The sequence below is a fragment of the Acinonyx jubatus genome, chromosome D2 (assembly GCF_027475565.1).
Source record: "Acinonyx jubatus isolate Ajub_Pintada_27869175 chromosome D2, VMU_Ajub_asm_v1.0, whole genome shotgun sequence".
Taxonomy (NCBI): Eukaryota; Metazoa; Chordata; class Mammalia; order Carnivora; family Felidae; genus Acinonyx; species Acinonyx jubatus.
This window is the reverse complement of record NC_069393.1, coordinates 74,076,436-74,101,878: the sequence shown is the minus strand read 5'-3', so window position 1 is coordinate 74,101,878 and position 25,443 is coordinate 74,076,436. Positions and strand designations below refer to the sequence as shown.

Here is a 25,443-nt window from a genome sequence, read left to right as displayed (position 1 = left end):
TGTAGATTCTGCGGCTCCACGGTGGTGGATGAATGTAATCTGAAAGTTAATTGGCATGGGTTCCTTTTTTCCCCTTCTAACTCTTGTCTAGGAAAGAAAACCCTAATGGCCATGGTCACGTATTTTCCTGAAAAACTAGTTTTTTGGGAGTCCATGATCTCTGTAATCACTACCCAGTATAGCTTGCCAAGCATCTTTCCAGGTGATTAGGATGTATTCCCGATGGTAATGTACTTGGGTGCACCAGGCAGGAACCATAGCTGCCCCAGCGTAGCACTCTTCCAAGAATGGTAACTGGGCCGTGGTGCCAGATAATTTAGGGAGGATTACTTTTAGGAAGAGAGGCAACCAGCAGGGCAGAATTGGGTTCCTGGACAGGCAGCATCTGGGTAGAACAGACAACCTGGAAATAACCATAGGAAGTGACACAGTTGGGATTCTGAAAGTGGCAAGTATATATATAGCACATAGACTTCGAAAGTCCGGTGTGCTGCCGCGGACCGACTGATCACACTGGTTAGAGCACGAGGCAATTTCTTAGTCGTTTAAAAACAGGATGAGAAAACAAGTTACGAAAGACTCGTGCAGGAACACAAGCCATCTGAATACCGTTGGCCCTTGATGGCATGGTGTCCACCGAGTGAGTGCACGATTAAACTAGCGTTTTATTTAAAATTTGGTTTGCCCTTCTATCCTGAAGAGTAAATGTTTATCGAAGACCTTATATTCTATGTTCTTGGTTTTTGGCTGGGTCTTAAATGTGCCCTGAATGTAGCTGTGCTGTCAAAGGTTTTAAGTCCTCAAACCTGGAAATTGCTTGCGTTCACCCACAGGTATTTATAACCTTACTCCAACTTATTGCCTCTTTCAAGCAAATGCTTTGTATTGACATTGAATTTGCCGATGATTTTGTTAGACTTAACTAGATCGGTGACAAAATGCAAAAGCGGAAACAACAAAAGCCTGTCATTTATAGGTCTTCACCCACTCCCTGTTCTTCCCCCAGCCCAGCTGCCGTCTTCCCTCTGCTCGTCTGCAGGAGCTTTCTACCTCCTAGACATACGTATGTATCAGAACATTCCACCAGAGAGCTCCGAACTCTCACCAAGCGAACAGTCGAGCGTCACCGAAATTGGGCAACGACGTTGCCAGAGCCAAGAAGCCTGCTTGCCCTTCTGGCTAGCTCCACTCTCCCCCGCACATAACTGGTAGCCTGGTCTGTGTGACCATAGATGACTTTGCTTATTGTCAAGCTATGTAAGCACGGAATTAAGCAGTATGTATCCTTTTGTATCGGATTTCGATCTTAATGCTGTGAGCTGCTGCATGCAGCCGCGTTTTTCAGTGCTGTAGTGTTTGTGCCACAATTTATCCCTTCTACTCTTCATTAAAACACTTGGCTTTCCATCTGGGATTAATGTTTAGTGCTGTAATGAATTTTTATACCTGTCTTGGGGAGACACACATACTTGTTTCTGTTGAGTAGATTCCTGGGGATGGAATTCGGCGTTCTGCCATATGTGTCTGGCGAGTTTCAGGAGGTGCTGCCCCACGGTTTCCCGAAATGGTTGCATCAGTTGCAGCATGTGAAAATTGCACTTACTCCTCACGTTGCCAACGGTAGATAGCATCAGTCTTTTTCCTTTTAACTGTTCTGGTATCTTTCCTAAGTTTTAACCCTTGTAGTCTTTTCGGCACAATAGCCAGAGTGACTTTTTTAATTTTTAATTTAATTTACTGCTCCGTAGGTAATTTTTAGGCGTGATACATAATTCAAAGATGCAAAAAGATACACAGTAAAAACCGTTCCTCCCACTCTCTTCTAGCCATCTAGTTCCCATCTCAAGAGGCGCCTGGAGTGTTACTGGTGCCCTGTTTTTTTCCAGAGATACGCACTTACATATCGTTTATTCTTCCTTTTCCCTAGAAACGATAGCATGTGGAGTACCCTGTACCGCACCTTTCTTTATTCACTGCAAAAAAATCTTAGAGATTATTCTGTAACCGTTGCATTATTTTTTAAAAAACACCTACTAACATGTAGCCTGAAAATGCCTCAATAACTTCCCATTGCACTTAGCATAAAATCCCAAGAGCTTTGCAGTCTCTTTACAGCTCTGCACAACCAGGCGCCTACCTGCCCGTCCAGCCTCTCTCCACCCCCCTGTCTCTGTTAGCAAGCTCTAGTCACCCCTGCTACCTTTCATTTCCTTTATTCACTGAGCCCTCCCACCTCAGGGCCCTTGCAGATGCCTTCTTGACCTAGAAGGCTCTTCTGCCACTGCCTAGGCACCTGGCTGTTTCCATCGGCCAGTCATTGTTCTCAGAAATCTCTGACGGCGCCTCAGCCCTACGCACCTGTCCCTCAGTTGTGCTTTCATTATCCCTGTATTTTTCTTTATGATCCTTGAGACGCTAGGCACGTATTTATGTGATTATTTGCTTAATGATATTCTAGATTATAAATTCCACAGGGGTAGGGATTTTGTCTCTTGTTTAGCACTCGTGGCCTGGTGTTAGGTGCTTAATTAACAGTTGTTGGGTGAATAAATGGGTTTATGTGAGGCAAATTTGCAAACTGTTATTTAAAGGGCTTAATGGCAAGTAATAAAGCAGGACCTGGGACAGAAGGGAAGTAGATTCCTGTGTACAAATGTGGAGCAGTGGTCTAACTGTATCTGTTAGAATCAGGCAAATGTATTGATAAAGGGAGCAGTACTGGCCATTCTGTTTTCCAAGACCTAGTTCCTGCACCTCCCACCATGTCTCTTGGATATGTCCCGACGTCTAGTGTAGGCCCCTGAGCGCTTCCTCTGGCAGCCTGGGTGGTGACCACCGAGGACAGGAGCCGCAGTTCTTAGCGATCCTGGGGAACAGGCAGGTCCACTGCTTCCTAAGAGCTCCTACTGGTGTCCCTGGAGGTGCTGTGGCAGTGGTTGCAAAGGAAATCTCCAGGAGAGGCCAGTCTGGGTGCAGATTCATCCATCCCCTCCACCTCTGTCACACCGGTGCCCTCTCCTCCCCTTCTCTGTCACTGTCAGCCGTTACTGAGTTGACTATTGAATGGTCCTTCTTCATCTTCCCGATGGACTCGAATGAGGCAGGGTGTTCTAAGGAAAGAATAAGTAGAAATCTGAAATTACGAAAAAAGACCTTGAAGTTAAAATGTTTAAAAGATGTGGGAGCAATGAGTTAGTCAACTGCATACATTTTGAAATACTTGAAAAGTTTTGGACAGTTATTTCCAGTTTTTTTCAACATTCAGTAACTTAAATCGAAAACTTTACCATGGATGTAAAAACTGTCTATATATATTTAAAGGGGGAAAAAACCTAACAGGTGTTGGTGCGGCTGTAGAGAAATTAGAACCCTCGTGCACCGTTGGTGGGGATGTAAAATGGTACAGCCGCGGTGAAAAATAGCATGGAACTTCATCAAAAAATTAAAAATAGAATTCCCATAAGATCCAGCAATTCCACTTCTGGGTATATATCCAAAAGAATTGGAAGCAGATTTTCAAAGAGATATTTGTACACCTATGTTCACAGCAGAACTGTTCACAACAGCCAAGAGGTAAAAGCCACTTAAATGCCCATCAGTGGATGAATGGAGAGACAAAATGGATATACAGACAGTGGAATATTATTCAGGCTTAAGTGCAAGGAAATGCTGGCACCTGCTACAACCTGGGTGAACCTTGAAGACATTAGCTAAATGAAATAAGCCAATCACCAAAAAAACAAACGAGAAAAACTGGATGATTCCACTTACATGAAGTTTCTCAGGTAGTCAAATTCATAGAAACAAAATTGAATGGTGGTTACCAGGGGCTGAAGCAAAGGGGGAAAGGAGATTGTTTCACAGGCCTAGTTAACGATTTGCAGGATGAAAATGTTCTGGAGATCTGTTTCACGACAATGTGAATGTAAATAATAACTATATTGAACTGTACATTTAAAAATGGCCACGATGGTGAATTTTGTGTTGTGTATTTACACCAGAGTAAAGTATACGATTTTTAGATTTTATAGATCACATTTAAAAGTAGAAGAGCCATTGCTGCTTCTGTCTAGATACTGTTTACTTTTCAGGTTCGTCCACTGCTCTCCAAATCTGGATCCCCGTGCAAACTTACTCAGCTTTCCTTTTGTTAGGTGAGTGTTCTTAGATCCCTTTCCTCTTGAAAAACGCTACTCTTCCATATCTTTGCTTGTGAAGTGTCCATTTTATATGACAGAACTTAGGTATTTGACATTAGGAGAGTTAAGACCTCAGCTAGTCTCCCAACTTATGAGTGGATATCCTCTTGACTTTTAATCTACCGGTATTTTTAATCTAAATGCATAAAAACATTAGACATGAAGAAATAAGGTGGATCCAATACTACAAAGTTCTAAATGCTTGCAAAAATGTAGCAGATAACGGCCTTTATTCCTCAACTGCTCAGTCTCCATTTAGCCTATAAAGTCAAGAATGGTATGTTTGCACTTGGAGGATTTACCGCTGTTTATGTTAAGGGTGAAAAAACTTCCTGGTGACCATGACTAAAAAAGGTTGAGGATAGTGGTGGCTGAGAACAGACTTGGCCTCAGCTGGAAAAGATTGTTGAAGGTTGTAAGTAGTGCCTGGCAACAAATTTTACCTGTATCTATAAATCTCTTCAAAATATGGACTGGATCCAAAATGGCACTTTATAGCCTGTTTTGTAAATGTGTGGGATTTAGTTATTAAAGAAAGTGTCTTGGTATCTGTGACTGGAAGCATATAAAACTAAGTACCATTAATGGAATCTTCTGTCTTTATCAATAGAGATCATCTAATGATACTGATACCCAGAAATTTGTGGTATTGCCTCCCTATACAGGTATCTCCTTTTTATGGAAAGATCTTTGGGCTTACACTTTGGATCTGACGATTGCCAGATCTCTGTGTGGAATTGATGCCTACTCTTGAAAGATGTAAGCTGTATAGGTTGTCTCTAAAATGCATTTAGCTGTGGGGTGCCTGGCTGGCTCAGTCAGAAGAGCATGCAACTCTTGATCTCAGGGTTGTGAGTTTGATTCCCACTTTGGGTGGGAAAATTACTAAAAAAAAATTACTACAAAAATAAATAAACTTTAAAAAATGCATTTCGCTGCTGTGCCAACTTGTTTTTCAGCTCGCTTACAACCTCATTTAAGTATGTATACATATATATGCATATACATATATATACACGTATCTACATGTGTTCATTTGTGTATACACACCTATACACATATAGACACATGTATTTTTCCACCCTAAGTATATTCACAAAATCTCAGTTATGGGGGCGCCTGGGTGGCTCAGTTGGTTGAGCGTCTGACTCTTGGTTTCAAATCAGGTCATGATCTAATGGTTCTTGAGATTGAGCCCTGCATTGGGTTCTGTGCTATTAGCACAGAGCCTGCTTGGGAATCTCTCTCTCCCTCTCACTGCCCCTCCCCCACTCACACAAACTCTCTCTCAAAATAAATAAACTTAAAAAAAATTTTTTTTAAATCTGAATTATGGCTTTGTATATTATTTCAGCTTTTTTTTTCTTTAGGGTGCAAAAATTCACATGTAATGTGCTTTAACACTGATAAAAATACCAAACTTGTGCACCTAAGAACATGGTCAACATTTCCAGAGAACTTGGCCACTGTATATCTAGGAAGAGGTGATTCAGGGAAGTTTCCATGTGGCTAAAATTTATGAAACAACGACATAGATCTGCAGTCCCTGTGTTTTTGGCAGATGGTTTTCTTATGTGTTTACTACCTTTTCTGACATATTTTCTACAATCACATGTAAAGCAGGCATAAAATAGCTTTTCGGTGAAATTCAATGGCTGATCAAAAGGTACTTGGAAATCAAATGGAAACATTTTAACATCTTTTAGATTGCTTTCTAACAGTATCTCGGGTGGGTTTTATGATTTTAAAAAGCATTTTCAAGAGTTTTAGAGATTAATTTATAAGCATAATGAATAACCAGAAGACTTAATAAAAATCATTAAAACTTTTGCATTTTTCATATCAATTAGGCTTGGGTTGAAAATGATTTTTAATATGATTTTTACTGAACTCTATCTTATGGGGTTGATTAGTTCATAAAGTGTACATTTTTTAAATTAAGTTTAATAAGAAACACTTGTGGGTGTATTACATAATGGCCATAAACTTTACTAATGTAACTTTTTGCTTTTATAAAGTCATTCTCCTTTAACCATGCCTGATTTTATATATCCAAGATGTGAAATATGTGGTTTTGTCTTTAAAAGGAGTCAACTGTAATTTTCTTCCCAAATGCTGATTCTTTTGAAGTCAATCTTGGGCTTGGTTTATAAGCCATACCGGTCAGTTGGCCCAGCGATTCTACAGCTGTGTCTTCTGTCCCCACGCTAACACCTCGCCACCGTATCACTCGCCGCGTTCTTCTGATTTTCATCAAATAGCATTTGGTGGTTTCCCCAAACCAGTTAGGTCCACAAGCTATTGTTCACTATATCCAGGAGAATGTGACACTGCAAAGGGGAAGTTTTTGGAAAGGTCTCAACAGTGGCAGCGACCCAGTTGCCTCCGTAGATGTGTGTTGCAGTGCGATTGTTCAGGAAACCCCAGAATAGTATTATGTATGGCCATGCCTTATATGTATGTGTGAGTGTGTGTGTACCCATGTGCTTCTGGCGGGGGGGGGGGGTTATTTTGCTTTTCAGAGGATGTTTTGTTTTTTGATGTTTATTTTTGAGAGAGAGAGGGTGGGTGGAGGGGCAGAGAGAGGGAGACCCAGAATCGGAAGCAGGCTCCAGGCTCCGAGCCGTCAGCACAGAGCCCGACGCGGGGCTCGACCCCACAAATCTCAAGATCATGACCGGAGCAGAAGTCGGAGGCTTAACTGACTGAGCCACCCAGGTGCCCCTCAGAGGACGTTTTTTGAATCTAGATTTGAAGGTCCAGGTTAAGAATTTTGGAAATGCCAAGCTCTTTTTCCCTTAATATTTAAAAATAACAGGAGGGCACAGTGTTACAAAGTGGACACCTGGAACAGGGATCTCTTAAAATCATTTTTTAGGGGATGGGAGGCAGTCATGGAGAGCACCGGGAGCCAAGAGACATGTAGTCTAGCCCTGCTTTTTCACTTGTACCCGTGACATTGAGCAGTTCTCCAGACCTCTCAGAGATGGTTTCTACATCGATAAGCTCCCATATCACCATGTTAGTGAAGATCGAATGAAAATATGTGTGAACATTATCGAATGAAAATATGTGTGCTTTTTATCCACAAAGAGCCACACTTGTACTTGCAGTTGGTGATCTAACCACCCTTAGAGGCAGTCTAGAATTAAGACCCCTCGAAGGGGTCATTAAATGTAAGCAGTATTTCAAACAGCACTTAGAATGGTGCTGAGCACGTAGTAAGTGCTCAGTGAAATCTAGCTGTTACCGTTATTAGTGATATCACCAAGTCTTTACATTTTAAGTTTATTTGTTAATTTTGAGACAGTGTGTGTGTGTGTGTGTGTGTGTGAGAGAGAGAGAGAGAGAGAGAGAGGGAATCCCAAGCAGGCTCTGCACTGTCAATGTGGAGCCTGATGTGGGGCTCAAACTCATGAACCATGAGATCATGACCTGATCTGAAATCAAGAGTTAGATGCTTAACTGACTGAGCCACCCAGGCACCCTGATATCACCAAGCCTTACCTCTTTCCTTATGTATGAGGCAGGTGGTGATTGCTAGAACTTTTTAAAGCTGATTTTATTTTCATTAAAATGATGTATATGTATGAGTTTAAAAAGTCAAATGGTACTAACAGCCAATGAAAAATAGCACTCCCCTTCATCATCCCTTCCCAGGCTTAGTCCTCAGAGGCTACCCTTTTCTTGAATGGTTTCTTGTGATACTTTACCTCCATATGTTATGAACAATATACAGTGATGCTGTTTTTTTAATACAAAAACCTTAGAATTTTCTACTGACTTCCCCTTAGGGTAGATGAGGATTTAGCCATCTTACTTTTTATTCTCTTCATTTCCCTCCCCCAAATATATAAAAGTCTTCAGAGAATAGTGTTTATTGATTTTTCCCTTTTGTGCTTTTTGGTTTTTTTCTCTGGAGTTAATAATTGCCTGATGTTTCTTTGCTTAGTTTTCAATATACTTGTCACTAATTTTAACCAAATCCAGCAGCAGGTTTACCATATGCATCTCAATACTATTTCTGAACATTCAAACTCATCAAATGAGGCTCCTGGAGTCTTCACTGTGATGCTTCCATCTAGATTGGTTGCCTTGCTCTGCTGCATACCCGATACACCAACAGGGATTTTGCCACTCTCTCATGTTGGGTCCCTTGATCCCAGGAGCCTGTTTTCCTCTGTTTTTGCATTTACCCATTTTTGTTGCAGCACATCTTCCAGTAGCTTTCCAAGAAGGCCAGTGGTGGTTTGAGTTCTGAACTGTTGTATGTTACCCTTCTTTTTGTCTTCATAAATTAAAAAAAGATTAAACATTTTATTGAAATATAATTTGTATACCACAGACTTCACCTATTTAAACATATACTTAAGAGGCGCCTGGGTGGCTCAGTCGGTGAAGCATCCGCCTTCGGCTCAGGTCATGATCTCCCGGTTCGTGGGTTCAAGCCCCACATCAGGCTCTGTGCTGACAGCTCAGAGCCTGGAGCCTGCTTCGGATTCTGTGTCTCCCTCTCTCTCTGCTCCTCCCCAGCTCACACTCATCATCCCCCAAAGCAAGCTTGTACTTATCAACAGTCCCTGCCTACTCTCTCCTTGCCTTGGGTTTAGGTAATCACTAATCTGCTTTCTGTCTCCACTGATTTGCCTATTTTGGACTTTATATAAATGGGATCGTACCCACTTAGGATTTATGAAATGTGTGCTATTCTTTGATGGTTCTTTCACCCAATGTAACATTCTCAAGTGTCATCCATGTTGTAGCATGCATCAGGACATCATTCCCTTTTTATTTTTATTTTTTTTAAATATTTATTTTTGAGGGAGAGAGAGACAGAGTGTGAGCTGGGGAGGAGCAGAGAGAGAGGGAGACACAGAGTCCAAAGCAGGCTCCAGGCTCTGAGCTGTCAGCACAGAGCCCGCTGCGGGGCTCGAACTCACGGACTGCGAGATTGTGACCTGAGCCGAAGTACCTTTGCTTGTGCATTTGTCAGTCGATGCACATTTGGGTTGCTTCCACTTTGAGGCTGTTATCAATAGTGTTGCTATGAACATTCATACACAAGTTTTCGTGTGGACATTTGTTTCCATTTCTCTTGGGCAGATGCTTAAGAAGTGGAATTTCTGAGTTAACAGTTTCTGCATTTCTATCTGTTATCAGATTGACCGAAATCTCTCTTCCCTTATAGCCTCCTTTCCCATGCACCTTGTCCAGGTGAGTTTATACCTTACTATAAAAATATAGCTTCCTGTTTTCAATGGCTTTTCTGTCACCTTAGTGGAATTTTGGGAGGGAGGAGATCAGGATTCTCTTGGTTCATTAACATGTTTCGTTGAGTGCTTATCGTGTGAAAGGCTTATTGTGTGCTGTACGGAGAAACAGACAGCAAACATAATAAGTAAAATGTAGTACACCAGGGGCACCTGGGTGGCTCAGTCGGTTGAGCGTCCGACTCGTGATTTCAGCTCAGTCCGTGATCCCAGGGTCATGGGATTGAGCCCTGTGTTGGGCTCTGTGCTGAGTGTGGACCCTGCTTCAGATTCTCTCTCTCTCTCTCTCTCTCTCTCTCCCTCTCCCCTTGCCCCTCCCCCCCAATACAATAGAATAAAATAAAAATAAAAAATAAAACTCTGCCTCCAAAAAAAACAAACAAACCCGTGGTATGCTAGAAGGTGATACACACCTTGCAGAAACCCATGGCAGGGATGGAGGAAAGGGGGTGTGGAAGTACAGGGGGTAGAGTTGTCATTTGAAACACTGATGAGGCAACATCTGGACATGAGGAAACTGAGGGGGTGTGTGCCACGCACATACCCAGGGCGGTGTATTCCAGACAGAAGGAAACAGCCAATGCAAAGGTCATGCGGTGGGAGTATGCGGAGGCCTTTGAGGGATACGGAGGAGGTTAGGTGGGAGCAGAGGAGTCGGGAGGCAGCCAGGGAGACCTGGAAAGGAGGTCAGGAAGGAATGGAGGTCTTGGTCACGCGGGGCCTTGTCGGTCTTAATAAGGTCTTGGGCTTTCTCTTGGGGCAACAGGAGGGGCCCCAGTGCAGTTTGAGCAGAGGGTCAACGTGGTGAGACTTCCTTTGTTTCAGTGATCCCTCTGGTTGCTGGGTTTATAACAGACGACAGGGAGGCGGAGGCAGGGGGCCCTGTGGCAGCCGCTGCTCTGATCCTGCAGTGGTCCTGCCCCGGACAAGGCGCTTCCATGGAGATGGAAAGGGTGAGAGCATAGACTTCCCGGTGTCTTTGGGAGATAGAATCAGACATCACTCCCACATAGTGTGTCTGAGTAACTGGAAGGATGAAGTTGCCCTGAATTGAGATGAGAAGGCTGTAGGGTGGAGCAGGTGTGGGCTGGAAGAGGAAGATCCATTCTGGACACGCTCAGTTCGAGAGGTCTCACTAGGCATCCAAGGGAAGATGCCACGCAGGCAAGTCCAGGCCAGTGTGGGAGTTCTGTGGTATAAAAATGGGATTTGGGGCGCCTGGCTGGCTCAGTCAGAAGAGCATGCAACTCTTGACCTCGGGTCATGACTTTGAGCCCCATGTTGGATATAGAGATTAAATAAACTTTTTTTTTTTTCAACGTTTATTTATTTTTGGGACAGAGAGAGACAGAGCATGAACGGGGAGGGGCAGAGAGAGAGGGAGACACAGAATCGGAAACAGGCTCCAGGCTCTGAGCCATCCGCCCAGAGCCCGACGCGGGGCTCGAACTCCCGGACCGCGAGATCGTGACCTGGCTGAAGTCGGACGCTTAACCGACTGCACCACCCAGGCGCCCCTAAATAAACTTTTTAGAAAATGGAATTTCCTATGGACTTGGGTGATTATGATGTGTTGCATAGGTTCATCAGTGGTGACAGATGTATCACTCTGGTAGGGGGAGGTGGATAAAGGGGGGCTGTGCACATGGAGGGTCAAGACATATATGGGAACTCTTCTGTATGTCCTGTTCAGTTTTGCTGTCAACCTAAAACTACTCTTAAAAAAAGTCTGTTTAAAACAAAAATGGTATTAAAAGCCATGAGACTCGACGAGATGATCAAGGGAGTAAGTGTGCAAGAGAAGAGCTCCAAAGACTAAGGGTACGGTGCCCACTTGTAAGAAGAAGGGGAGGACGTGGGAGCAGCAAATGTGGCAGAAGGAAAACCAGGAGAGTGGCCCAAGAGGGGCGTAGGGGGGAACAGGCTCCAATCTCTCAGGAGACGTAGCACCACATCCTCGCTGAGGCTCTCTGGGCCTCAGTTTCCTGATCTGCAGGGTAAATACCCTGACCTCCAAGGATCCCTCTGGCTGTGATATGCCATGAACGTGTGACTTAAAATGCAAGGGAGATCAAACATGGGAAAGGCCGTTGGCGTCTGCTTGCTCCTCCGTGGGGAATGCAGAGTTTAAAGACAGCAACACTGACACTGTAAAAATACGGGTTTAAACACTGGTAGATTCAACCCCGTGGAGATTTGGACCAGTTTCCAACTGCTGATTTTTCTCCCTGATTTGAAATTTTGCAAAACTAGAAAATGTAACGTGAAAATTAAAACCACCACTTAGCCTATCTAGAGATAAATGCTAGCAACATTTTCGGGGTGCCTGGGTGGCTCAGTCGGTTGGGCGTCCGAGTTCGGGTCAGGTCATGATCTCGCGGTTGATGAGTTTGAGCCCCGCGTTGGGTCTGTGCTGACGGCTCAGGGCCTGGAGCCTGCTTCTGATTCTGTGTCTCCCTCTCTCTTTCTGCCCCTCCCCCGCTCATGCTCTGTCTCTCTCTGTCTCAAAAATAAATATAACCATTAAAACAATTTTTTTTAAATGCTAGTAACATTTTGGCATAGTTTTCTGCAAGCTTTCAATCCATAACTGGACTGTATTTCCTCCTCTTCCCTGCTGAAAATTTTCTCTATATTTGTATCCTGATTTTTTTCAATGAAAAAAAAAAAAAACTCAAAAGCCAAAAAACCAGTACTTACAACTGTTAAATATCCCATCATAGGAATGTACGAATGTACTGTAACTTAGTCACTCTGTTAATGAGCATTTAGGGCACTACAAATAGCATTGATTAAAAAAAAAAAAGAGTTAGGATGTTCAACTGTACACATAATCTTTGCACCTCTTAGTCTTTCTTTGGCATAAATTATCAGTTGTAGAATTATTCACTGGTCCCGTGGGCATAAACATTTTGAAAGCTTTTGTACATGTTGCCAAATATGCATCTTAACACATCTGCCTCTCTTGCCTTCCAGAGAGGTTGTAACAATTTACTTTCCTCCATTCTCTGTGCCTGTCAGTTGCATGACACTGTTACTAACCCTGCGGATTCCCCATAATTTCTTTAGAAAATGCCACTTTTCACTGTGTATAGGCTAAAGTTTACTAAAGCAGCACTGTAAGGGGGAGCAAGAGTAATTCAGATTCCAGTAAATTCTTGTGCCTACATGCGCTGGGCACTTTGCCAGGTGCTTTCTTGTTTATTGCTAGCGAACGCCACACCCTTAGAGTGTAGGTGGCATCCTTCCCTTGTCCAATCCCATGAGGCCGTGTTTGAAGACACACAGCTGGTTGGCAACATGCCCAGGACTGGTACCCAGGTCTCTTGACTCCAAGTGGGGTACTTATCTATTTATCATACTATGTACCTCACCTGCCTCATATGGCCTAGTATATACTCTTTATGAGAGACTCTAAAATATAATCTGTCTAGTAAAATAGATGAGATGCTACAATACACTCACAGCTTACTACTTTTTTTAAGTTTCTGAGTAGAACAAGAAATCACATTGAACTCTGAAGTCAATGATCACTCTGACATCCTAGGCTCTTCTCCGTGCCTGGACAAAGGAGGATTCAACCAAAGGTGGGACCAGTGGGGGTAGGGAGGGGCCAAACCTCTTGTCCTCTTCTTGGCCAGATTTGAGAAGCCTTGAGATGAGCTACAGACAGTGAGTGATGCTGTCTGGATGGTGGGCCCCTTCAGCCCACATGCAGACCGCAGGCAGAACTTCATCGTGTGTGTGTATGTGTGTGTGTGTGTTTTCTTTTGGTAAGCTTTAGGAATCATGAGGCTCTATACTTGTATTCTTGGTCTTCTATACAGTATGTGCACCTTGAAAACTGGCTTTTGGATCTTTAGACACTTAAAACAGATATTTAAAGCAACTTCACTAAGACAGTCTTTTCATGTCCCCAAACAGAAGTTTTAAACTGTGTACATTAAACCTTGACCATGGTCTTTTTTTTTTTAAGTTTGTTTATTTATTTTGAGACAGAGAACAAGTGAGCATGAGAGGGGGGAGGGACAGAGAGAGAGGGAGAAAGAGAGCATCCCAATAGGGCTCCGTGCTGACGCACAGTGCCACATAGGGCTCGATCTCACAAACTATGAGATCATGACCTGAGCTGAAACCAAGAGTCCGTGCCTTAACCGACTCGGCCACCCAGGCACCCCCATGGTCCCCTGGTCTTTATTTTTGTAGTCATCATTTGATTCGCCAACAGGACAGGGAAAGAGATTTGAAGCTGTGCTATTTTCCCCTTATCTCAGGAAGGCCTGGCTGCCCTCGTAGCTAAGGAGGCATTCATGAGCATGTCCTACGCCACACCAGGGCATTTCAGGACACTGTGGGGCTGGGCCTGGCACCTGGCATATTTAGCTATGCTCACCCATTGTGCCCGTCTCCGTATTTCCTGTGTTACAATGACCTGTTATGTTACCTGTAATTTGGCCTCCGGAGCAGTTTTCTGGGGGACATGTGCTGCACAAATGCCCTTGTCACTGCTGTGAGAATACAGCCGCCTCGTTCAGATCCAGGATTCTGCCAGAGTTCAAAAGTCCTGCTCTTACAAAGAGGGAAGTGGCTGCCTGGGCTTGAAGCATGTTTTTTGTTTTTTGGTTTTTTTTTTAAATGTTTACTTATTTTTGAGAGAGAGAGAGAGCGAGAGAGAGAGAGAGCGCGCGCGCGCGCCTGAATGGGGGAGGGGCAGAGAGAGAGGGAGACACAGAATCCGAAGCAGGCTCCAGGATCCCAGCGGTGAGCACAGAGCCCCACTCGGGGCTGGAACTCACAGACCATGAGATCATGATCCCACGGAACCCACTGAGCCCCCCCCAGGCGTTCCTGGGCTTGAAGTATGTTACCAGGGTCTGGAAGCCTGCTGCGGGGAGGGCAGCCCCCGAGGAGGCCAACAACAGGAGGAGGCGGGTTTTTATAATAAGCTCTTCTGCTGGTTCTGAGCTGGTTCCTGGTCACCATAATCGCCTCCATCCTCCAGCGCAGCTCAAAACCCAAGTCGTCTTCACGATCTCTCCTGGCAGCCGGGGACAGGGGGCGCTCAGAAACACTCCGAGGAAAGTGGCTTTGAGAGGCTTCAAGAGTGAGGACTGACATGAGAAAACAACCACAGGAGGCCCGGGATGGGGTAGAACTGCGACCGAACGGGTGGGTAGAAGGCGGGAGGAAAAATGAGCGCACCGGGCAGCTCAGAATAGAAGATACAAAAGAAAAGTGCCAGCTAGCGAAAACACTGCAAACGGACGGGTGGCAGGGCCCGGCGACTGGGGAGCGGTTTAGAAAAATAGCAATTAGCACAGCTAAAAATAAAGACCAATTTGGAGACAAAGCCAGACACACAAGGAGGAAAATAAGACTCGCCAGAAAGACAGTGCTTCGCAAACGGAACGCTCAAGAAAATGAGGCTAACGACACTCCCTTTGGGGCTGTTTTGCAGGGGAAGGAGACAATAGATAGAGCGGGGGGTGGGGGGGGGGGTGGTGGTGCTGAGCAGGTGATTGGTGGTGGGAGAGGAGAAATCGGAACCGGAGCGCAGCGTGGACCGGAGTGATCCCGAACGCTGAGCGAAAGGCCCTGCCGGAAGCTGCAGCACGTGTCCCCAAAGTTAGAGATGTGTCCCCGGCCGGGGCCGGCCGCGCTGTGGGGGCAGAGGCATCACGCGGCGCTGGAACCCGGAGGGTTCCTGCAGAATTCCGCCGAGGCCCGCTCCTGGAACCTCCAGGCCACGGGCAGAAGGCGCCCAAGTTCCGGCGCCCGCGCAGCGCAGCTCGGCTGGGCTCGCTGCGCGCGCGGCCCGGCGGCCGGGACCCTGGCGACGCGCCACCGGCTTCGCGGCCGTGGGAGGGCCCGGCACCCGCGGAGTCGCGGGGCGGGCAGGCCCGGGCCCTCGGGGATCCTGGATCCCGGGGGCGAGAAGGCGAAGGCCGTGGGCCGCGCCCGGGTTTTGCAGAACCGTGAAGCCGAGGCTTCCGGGTCCGTGTAGCGAGAGGGGACCCCCGACTACCGCCCGGCCAAGGCGCGCGGAGCCGCGGAGCGCTGTGCGCCCGCGGCGCCGTGCCCGTTTCCCGCGGCTGCAGGAAGAGGGCGGGAGACCGGTTTGGACGCGGAGTCGCGAGGCGGGGCCCGGGGCGACCTCCTCGGCGAGCTCCGCTGGGCGGCGGGGGGCCCCGGGGCGCACGGGCGCCAGGACAGAGCTCCTAAGCCACGGGCGGCACGGGCTCCCTTCGGGGCAGTGAGCCCCACCCCGCGCACGGGGTCGGGTCCCGGCGTTTGATCGCCCGGGGGCCGCCCTGGCCCGCCCGAGACCCCGAGGCGGGACCGCGGGGCCCCCACCGGGGCGGGCGGGCAGGGCGCACCGAGCGCGCCACGCGGCGCCTGGCTGGGAGGAGGGCGGCGGGGCGGGGGCGAGGGCGGCGGGGCGGGGGCGGGCGCGCCGGGGCGGTGCCGAGCCGGCTCCTCCTCCTCCTCCTCGGCCTCCACCTCCCCTCCGTCCTCAGGCTCAGCCGCCGCGCCGCCCGGCCGCTCCTCCTTCCTCCCCGGGCGACCGCGGCGATGTTTAACCGCGCCGTGAGCCGGCTCAGCAGGAAGCGGCCGCCGTCAGGTAAGCGGCTCCCGGGCCGGCGGGCTGGGGTTCGGGGCCCCCGAGGAGCCGCCTCGGCCGCCGCTGCCCGCCCGGGGTCCCGGGCATCCTTCCCTCCGTCCTGTGTTCGGGCGCGGCTTGGCGATGCCACCCGACGAGAGTCGCCGCGGACCGCGCCACTTCTCCTCGCTCCTTCCAGCGTCCCTGCGGCCGCCGCCGCCGCTGCGGGAGCGCAAAGTCCCCCCCCCCTTCCACCCCCCCCCCCCCCCAGAGGCGCTGCGGGGAGGAAGTTTGGACAAAAGGGGGAACAACAGCAGTTTTCTTTTTGGTCTGCGAGGAGAAAGGAGATCCCAAACACCCCAAACTTTGGAGGGGGTGTGGGCTCTAGATCCGAAAGCAGAACGTCGCGCGGGGCCCTTCTCCCCTGGAGGGCTCTGCCTCTCTGTCCGCTGCGGGCGTCGTTGCGAATGATGCCCGCGCGGCGCCCAGAGGAGGCACGACCGGACCCCCGGGGCACCGGACTGGCAGCGGGGCCTGGGCTGCCCGGCGCCTTCGGTTCTGCGCTGCGGAGCCCAAATGTGGGCGCGCCGAGGAGGGTGAACAGCAGGGTGGAGAATGCACATCTGTAGTTGGCGCCGCGGAGCGCTGACATTACCGTGCACTGGGCTTGGCTGTCCCAACGGACCAGCCTGAGCCACGATTCGGAGCAATTTGATAGGACAAAGAATCCACGGTGGAGACGGGACCATGCCTTTGATCCCAACCGTCTTACCGTTTTTGTGCAGAATGATAGCTGTGCCCCTCTGAGCTCATCATGTGGGCCCGGGTCTCTGTTCACCCAGTTCTGTGTTGTCTCTCCACCCGTAGGACGACCTCATGAGACAGGTACTGTCTCCTGGTATTGGCCACGTTCCAGAGGAGGGAACGGAAGCCAAGAGTCGTTAGGTAACTCGCCCCAAGTCACCCTTAGGAGGCGATGGAGAATCTGAAACCCAGGTTTGCCTGATTCTGGAGTTGGGAGGCTTTTCTGCAGTGTTCCACTCCCAAACTGACTTCTTCATGGTGCTAAGAGTCTGTGCTGGTTGGTCCGTGTCCTCTTCTCACTGACTATCATATTTTATGAGGGACATTGCAGGTAAGAGGATGAACTGGGACCAGACAGGCTGGGACCAAATCCCACCTCCACTGCTGTGGAAACTTTGTGTCTGTGCAGATAAGGACCTGCAAAATGGGAATAAAATAGCTATCCCTCTTTGAGCACTTACATGGAGCTGGTTTCCCGTCCATTATGCAAATCATTGCATTCATAGTCAGGACAATCCTTATAAAGTAGGACTTCATAGGGTCATGGTAAAGAGCTTGTATTAGTGTTAGTGGTCACGTAAATCTTGCCATGTTGTCTGAGGGTCAGAGGATTCCTTTGTGGGGGTTCATTTCAGCCGATCCCTGTTGTTGAGTATTCACAGGCCTGGGGAGTGGTAGTCAGAGCCTGCACTCTGGAGTTAAACTCCTGGTTCCTGCCCTGACTCTATCATTTAGTGATCTTGGGCAAGTTACTTGACCTCTGAGCTAATTGCTAAATTATCGGGAAATCTGAGAACTGGCTGCTAAGTCATGGATAGCTTGAAATTGGCTGTTGGTGGGTATTTATACCATGGAAATCGACAAATGTTAAAAATCAAGCTTGCCCTCCCCCCCGCAGGAGAGCCGGTTTACTAGCACACCTCTGTGTCTGTTTTCCCGCCTGTAAAGTGGGTTTCATAGAGTTGTGGGATCAAACACACTAAAACATATGAAGTCCCCAGTGCATTGCCTGGCACGTAATAAATGAATAATAATGGTTAGCTTCCCCCTTTCCTACGATAAACAGAGCTGCTCTGAACTTCTCTGCCTGAGTTATTCATTACTTTGCTCTCATTTGGGGGCATACATGGTTTTGGAGAGAGGGTGTTATATGTGTGTAGGTTCACTCCAGAAAGACTGGGGCAGTTTTAGGGATACCAGTGGAGTGTACCTCTTATAGGGCGGCAACTTTTCAGCCTTATGAAATAGGGATCGGTCACAAATACAAAGATTAGTAGCTAAGCATCATGGATGGGTATTTGATGCCTGACCTCTAAGAGCCCAATGTCCTTAGGATTTTTAGGTTGAAAGTATGCCCCACTGATGGGAAAGGGCAAATGAGGCCCTGCCATTTGGGCATCACCATCCAGCAGTGAGAAAAGAAGGAGTCAAGTGAGAAGGGGGGACTGTGGGCCTGGGGTGGAGGTACCGGGAAGCCAGCCAAGTGATCCATGAGACCCTGTGCAACATTTTTATTTGGTCATTTTGAATTGTTTTTCCTAAAGTGGCTCTCCAAATTGTATAAGCTTCCAGCCCCACAAGTGCTGGATCCACTCCTGCAGACCCCTGATATGGACCCGGCTACACTCCTGCCTCCCAGAACCATCTACTATAGACTTTTCCTGCTTTTCAGCAAAACCGTATTGCAGACAGGCTCTTCAAGCTGAGGATTTGGAGTTCCTAACCCCTAATTCCGAGGCTCAAAATGCTGTTCCTTATTCTGCTTTCTGAGATTTCTCAAAGTGTGTTCGTGAGCCACCTGGGGGTGGGGAGGGCATCAATAAAATGCAGCTTCCCAGGCCACACCCTGGGCCCACTGGTTCAGTCTTGGGAACCCAAGGTGGGAGAGAGAGGAGGCTGCATTTTCAACAAGTGCCCCCAGTGATTCTGATGCCACCGAAGTGCAAGGACCCCTTGAGGGACTCTGACCACCCTTTGCCCCTCACAACCCCTTATGCTGTTGATGATGCTACTCACCTGAAAAGCAAAGCCAAAGCCACAGCCTTCTGTCTGCCAGCAGATTGAGGGGTGACCCGTTGAGGGAATCCCCACCCTGCCAGGCAGACCATGGCCCTCCCCAGGGTGGGGGTCCTGTTGTACATGATCCCATTAAACCCTTGGGACCAGTTTCAGATTTATTGCTGGGCTTAAGTTTTCACTTAGAGGTGACAGTCAGCATCACAATTTAATGTCTTTGTTTTAACAACCCAGCAGCCGGGCAGTCTTGGCCCCCCAGGGAAACTTTCCTTGCAGAACATCACTGGCCCAGGACTGTGGGTTCAGGGAGAGCAACGCAGGGACAGAGTGGCGGGGCTGGGCCGCGGAAGGGGTGTTGATTTAAACCAGTGTGGTCAGCCACGTGGTCAGCGCCAGCTCTGAATGCCGCAAAGAGCAGCCTGTAGATGGTGGGGGTCAGGTGCTAATGATGCTCTTTTTTTTTTTTTTTTTTTTTTGTGCCTTCATTGACTTTGTGTGGGACGGATGTCTCCTTTTGTCACTGTTAGGCATTTGGGGAACCTAAGCAGGTGCCTGGGGGGGCCATTTCCTGGGACTTCCTGGATGAACTGAGCCACTTCCCCCGCTGGGCTTGAGTAATGCCCTCCGCCTCAGGCGCTGGGCTCGGAAGCTTGCTGTTTAAATTGTACTAAATTTACTCTCCTTGGTATCTTCTGCTTCCCTCAGATAGCTCTCCACTGCAGCAGGCCCCGGGAGGGACGGTGGGGGCGGAGGGGGCCTGGGCAGGCGACAGCAGCAGCTCCCTGATAAGAGCTGTCAGGAGGCGTCCACTGGGAGGAAACAGCCCCACGCAGGCTCCTGGGGACTCATTTCCCTTCTAAGCCAGTTCGCATCCCTCCAGGCCTTGCCGAGTGCCCGTGGGTCAGCTGTGCTGCCCCCTCTGCGCGGTGCTCAGGGACCCCTCATCTGGCCCGCCTTCTCTCCTGGCCCCGTTTCCCCGTTCTTGCTGTGCCCTTGGGCGGCTGGGCATTCTCACTTCTGCCCCTTTGCTTCCCGAGGGTGTCCTCTGTCCTAAGTCTTCTCCCAAAGCTGGGTCTCCCTGCTCCCTGCCGCTCTCTCCAGCCTCATGCCTCCCTCCCTCTCTGCCCTCGAAATGCAGCCTGTCCACTTTGTCTTTTCCTGGACAGCTGCGGAGGCCACCGAGGGGCAGGGACTTGACAGGAGCAGCCCATTTAGGAGGGGACAGACCAGAGAACTCAGCTCCCTGACCCAAGTCCGGAGCTATCTGCATGGCCTTGCTCAGGATCCACTTGGTCATTTTGTTCAAATATATTTGGGGTGGGGCACCTGGGTGGCTCCATCGGTTAAGCATTGGGCTCAGGTCATGATCTTATAGTTCATGAGTTCGAGCCCTGCATCGGGCTCTGTGCTGACAGTTTGAAGCCTGGAGCCTGCTTCGGATCCTGTGTCTCCCTCTCTCTACCCCTCACCTGCTCACACTCTGTCTCTCTCTCTCTCTCTCAAAAATAAGTAAACATTAAAAAATATATATTTAGAGCTGAAATATGTATGTGTATATGTGTGTGTGTGTGTGTATATATATATATATATATATATATATATATATATATATATGTAATGGGGAGCTGCTAAATTTTCTTTCCTGTCTCCCTTCTTCCTTTTTTCCCTTTCGTCCTTTCTCCAGTCAGGACATTATAAACAAAGCGATCAACAGTCATCTTTATCATCCCATGAACAAAAGGGCATTTCAACACCCTGAATAGTAAAGATATAATCTTGTGTAAAGAAATGTCCTGGGGACGCCTGGGTGACTCAGTCCGGTGAGCATCCGACTCTTGATTTTGGTTCAGGTCATGATCTCACGGTTCATAGGTTCGAGCCCTGCGTTGGGCTGTGTGCACTGATTGCATGGGGCCTGCTTGGGATTCTCCATCTCCTCTCTCTCTCTCTGCCCCTCCCCTGCTCACACTCTCTTTGTCTCTCTCATAATACATACATACATACATGCGTGCATACTTACATACATAAATAAACTTTAAAAAGAAATGTCCTGATACTCAGGAATCTTCTAGAAGTTGTTGCATCTAGGGAGAGGCCCTGGATAGGCAAGGGACAGAGCTGAGAGGAAGCCTTGTTCTACTGTGCTCCCTCTTCGGCCTCTTGAATTTTGTACCATGTAAATAAATATAATGATCTCTTTCCTAAGAATAACCCAGGGCTGTCCTTACTGCATCAAGACAGCTCACTTGGTAAATATTTCCTTATCCTTCTTCTCATTTCTTCACAAACCAGTGAAATAAACTCCGTGCCAGCCTGTGGCATTGTGGGCCGACGGCCATCTGGGAACTCCTGGTCTCACCTTCTCAATTAATTTTAAGTTCCGTGAGAAAGAGGGCCCCGCCTTTTACTTCTTGCGTCTGTCACTGCCCTTCCCTTTCCAGGCTCTGATGCCAACTTGGGGTTGAATCCTACCTCGTCTCCTTCTTCGCTTGCTCCTTGGAGCCGATTTATTGAACCTCGTTGTGCCTCTGTTTCCTTCTCTGTAAAATGGGCCAAAGATGAGCCCGACTTCTACGGGTCACTGGGAAGTTGAGACAGGATATAGTAAGTGCTCAGTCAAGCAGCTATTTTTACAGCTGTCATCCTCACTGTCTCGCCCCCAATCTATCAGAAAACGTTCATCAATGTAAACATGACCATGAGCGCCAGGCACTGCTGACCCTGAGGACGACGCAGCTCTTACTCAAGAAATGCACAGTCTCTCTGATCCTGGAGGGGGGGGATGTCATTTACTTGCCTCTCGATAGGGGCCGGGGGCAGCAGCGGGGGCGGGGGGCGGCGGGGGAGTGAGGGCACATTTATGCATGACTGTCAGGCCCTCAGGGGAAGCACAGGGGCTTCTGGGAAGTGAAGAAAATAATGACAGGGTCTTCATTTTCACCCCCAGGATAGGGCTTCTGGGTAATTTTATTTTTTCTGGGTCTTTGCCTAGAAAGTGAAGATTCTAGGGAGTCTACAAATAACAGTCTGGCGTTCTTATTTCCTTCCCTCTGGTAGAAACTGGAAACCAGTGGCCATCTGTTGTTTAGTCCACTCAAAAGAGGATGTGGAGGCTTGTTTTTCCTCCAGACCCAAGGGTGTTCAGGAGACCCGCAGCCCCCTGGCCTGTCTCCCACGAAGCGTCTCTGAGAAGGCAGTGGGTTTTTGGGCTGTGTGAAGCTCCTCAAGTGGACCCTGGAGCATGGAACGTAAGGAGTGACCCCCACCTCCTTTGGTGATGACCTCAGCTTGTGTGTTGCCCGGGTGACAGCGGGGCAGGGCAGGGGCTGGGGGGAGCGAGGAGTGCAGGCACAGGTGCACAGGTGACCTTTGGAGGCACTGCCTGAGCAGTCAGCTTTCTCTGAGGTCTCTGGCTTCACGTGAAAAATGCCATGATGCCTTTTCTGAGCCCAGCCAACCCTCTGCAGCCCTCTCACCCTCTCTGGTCTTTGATGCTTGCTATTAGTAGGATTATTTTTAAGCTTTTTCATTTTTGTTATTATATTCTGCTAATTGCCATTCATGCAGACCTCCACACCAAGGGAATTGCATGCTTGAAGGATAGTTATTCTCAGAAGTTAGATACTGGAGCCGAAAAACACTTAAGTAATATTTAGATAGAGTGTTTCCATGACCCAGTTTCTCTGGAGCCTTACATAGATCACCAGTTGTAACAAACTGATTCTCTGCTTCTAAGTTTGGAAAAAAGAAAAAGTCTTTTTTTTTTTTTTTAATGTAATATGTTTGATGTGGCATAGTTGATATGAAGTTTTAAATAAGCTTCTTGGGGGTGCACTTTCCTTGAATATTTATGGGAGTATGGCGTGTGAGTGTGCGTGTGTGTGTGTGTGTGTGTGTTGTACCAAACCACTTTAGAATTTTGGAGTGAACATTTCTGCCTCTTCCTAGGCTTGAATATTTGGCTTGTTTTCTTTAATGATGCTGTAAGTTTTGGGGGGTACTTAGGATAGACTCTTTGATGTTGGACGTTGACTCTGCTTTGAGGAAGTTGGTATTGAGATTTTATTAGAACATTATTTGACTGGGGAAAACTGTCTAGGCAGGATAATTACCCAGACCTTCCTGCAGACTAATAGCAGGAATCCAGGCTGCAAGCATTCAGTTTCGATGAGTGTTACGGATGCCTTTTGAGTATGGATTTCCAAGGAGTTAATGTCTGGCGAAAGCCCCTGATAGATATGACATCATAGCATCTATAAATAATGCATTACGAAATACGCTGCAAGCAACCAGCCTCCGCCATCTGTATCTTTGAAATACTGGCTTTTACTGAAGCCAGAAACCACATAGAACCGCATAAATGTAAATGGAGAGTGTATGGACACTGCGTTTGAGTGTTAGATGATGCTGGCCCGGTCTCGTGTGGGTTTTTGTCTATGTAGAATTCCTTCTCAGTTTTCTCAGGCTTTCCCCGCGGTGCAGATGGTATCTTTCTCTTCAAGGCTGCTATGTTCTGGCCTTGGTGAGTGTGAGGACCGGCAGATGTCAAAACCAAAAATGGCACTGGAGTCTCATGGTGAAGGTCGTGCTTGGACCCTGACACCCCCACCCCCCGCCCCTTTCCTAGCTGGGTGACCCTTGCAAGTTACCACGCTTCATCTATGTTTCCTCATCTGTGAAGTGGGGATAATATTAATCACACCACAGGGTCCTTGTGAGAAGTGGATGATTTAACTCACAGAAAAAGCTTGGAACAGTACCTAGCGCACTATAAGCAATTTATAAGTGTTCACTGTTATTATTAGCTGATGATAGATTAGTGTGAAGATAAATTTATTGAGAAATAAGTATTATGCCTACAAAAATTTGATTTAAAATGCTTTAACTTTTTTTTTTTTTTTAAGAGACAGACAGCGAGCAGGGGAGGGGCAGAGAGAGAGGGAGATACAGAATCCGAAGAGGCTTCAGGCTCTGAGCTGTCTGCAGAGAGCCTGATGCAGGGCTTGAACCCACGAACTGTGAGATCATGACCTGAGTGGAAGCCGGATGCTCAACTGACTGAACCACCCAGGCGCCCTGATCTGAAATGCTTTAAAGAGCCCAGGAGATTAAAAATTTTTTTTTCCAGGGGTGCCTGGGTGGCCCAGTCAGTAAAGTGTCTGACCCTTGATTTCAGCTCAGGTCATGATCTCACGGTTTGTGAGTTCAAGCCCCACACTGACGGCCTGGAGCCTGTTTGGGATTCTCTCTCTCTCCCTCTCTCTGTCCCTCCCCTTCTTGCTCTCTGTCTCTCTTTCTAAAAATAAATAAGCTTAAAAAATTAAAAAAATTTTTTTTCCATTGCGAAAATGTTTTATAGGTGAACTAAAAACAATAAGAAAAGATAAACAGATCTGGACAAAATTGAAACAAACAAATGTTATCAGCAATAATTCGTTACTAGCTTGAGTGATCTTAAAGCTGCTAGAAAAATATGTTTGACTGTTTTTTCCCACCTGTGTATTCCAAGCTTGCTTTCTTGTGTAATCCACCCCAACCGGCAACTTTTGTCAATGAAAAAGCAAAGGGGGAATATTACACCTTTATGGCTCCAAGTGCCGGGAGTTGAGAAGCTGGGAACTCTTGATTTTGTTTTATTCTTAAGTTCAGATGTAAACCTGCTTGCTATGGAGAGAGGTTATTTCTTTTTCTTATAATTATTGGACGGATTGTAACATTGAAGGTGAACTTATCTTAGGACGCCTTTACATATGTGCATTGGGAAGTAGTGAAAGTCTCCTGAGCAGGGGACCCTGAGTAGAAATACCCCGAGTTAAGGGGCAATCTCTAGAGTAGTACCAAATGGGGCGGGCCTCTGCTCAGTCTCGCTGGAGGTCAGGATAATGACTTGGAAAAGAGATACATCATTAAATGAATGGAGTATGCAAATGCTGCTCTCTCCAGAGCTATCTATGCATGTTGCTACCAATCAAGAAGGATTAAGAAAAACAGGCGTAGCCAGAAGCCTCCATCAGGCTTTTAAAAGACAATCAGGAAGTCTTGGAAAAATTCAAACCAATATTTCTGGGGAAAGTGAGAAAACATGGCAGACAGTGTGGGTAGAAGATTCCTATGGTCAGGGTGGTGGGGGCAGAAGGTGGGCAGAAAGGCAAGAAGGAACTTGTTTGTTTGTTTTTTAATGCATGTTTGTTATTTTTTTATTTTTTGTTGTTTTTTAAAAATATAATTTATTGTCAAATTGGTTTTCATAGTGTGTGTTTATTTTTGAGAGAGAGACAGAGAGACAGAGAGGGAGATAGCACGAGTTGGGGAGGGGCAGAGAGAGAGAGAGGGAGACACACAGAACCCGAAGCAGGCTCCAGGCTCCGAGCTGTCAGCACAGAGCCCGACGCGGGGCTCGAACCCACAAATCTTGAGATCATGACCTGAGCTGAAGTCTGACACTTAACTGACTGAGCTCCCCGGGTGCCCCAGATTTTGTCTCTGTCCAGGGCAGCAAAGCCAGGCACTAGTAACCACGGCCAAGGAGAGTAGTGAGCTATATCTTGGTGTC

The 25,443-nt window shown here is 47.5% G+C and overlaps 1 protein-coding gene across 3 annotated transcripts in view; it reads left to right on the top strand.

The window, feature by feature from the left end:
• The first annotated feature begins 15,923 nt into the window (after positions 1-15,923).
• The window catches only part of RGS10 (regulator of G protein signaling 10), a 41,317-nt gene continuing 31,797 nt past the window's right edge, over positions 15,924-25,443 (top strand). The window contains exon 1 of one of the 3 annotated variants that reach the window (XM_027063233.2): positions 15,924-16,091. In XM_027063233.2, coding sequence (XP_026919034.1) covers positions 16,043-16,091 — 49 coding nt within the window. In that variant the 5' untranslated portion in view covers positions 15,924-16,042. Of the gene's footprint in view, positions 16,092-21,746; positions 22,139-25,443 lie in introns of those variants that run through there. The other 2 variants (XM_053207033.1, XM_015065881.3) reach the window with 2 other exon arrangements.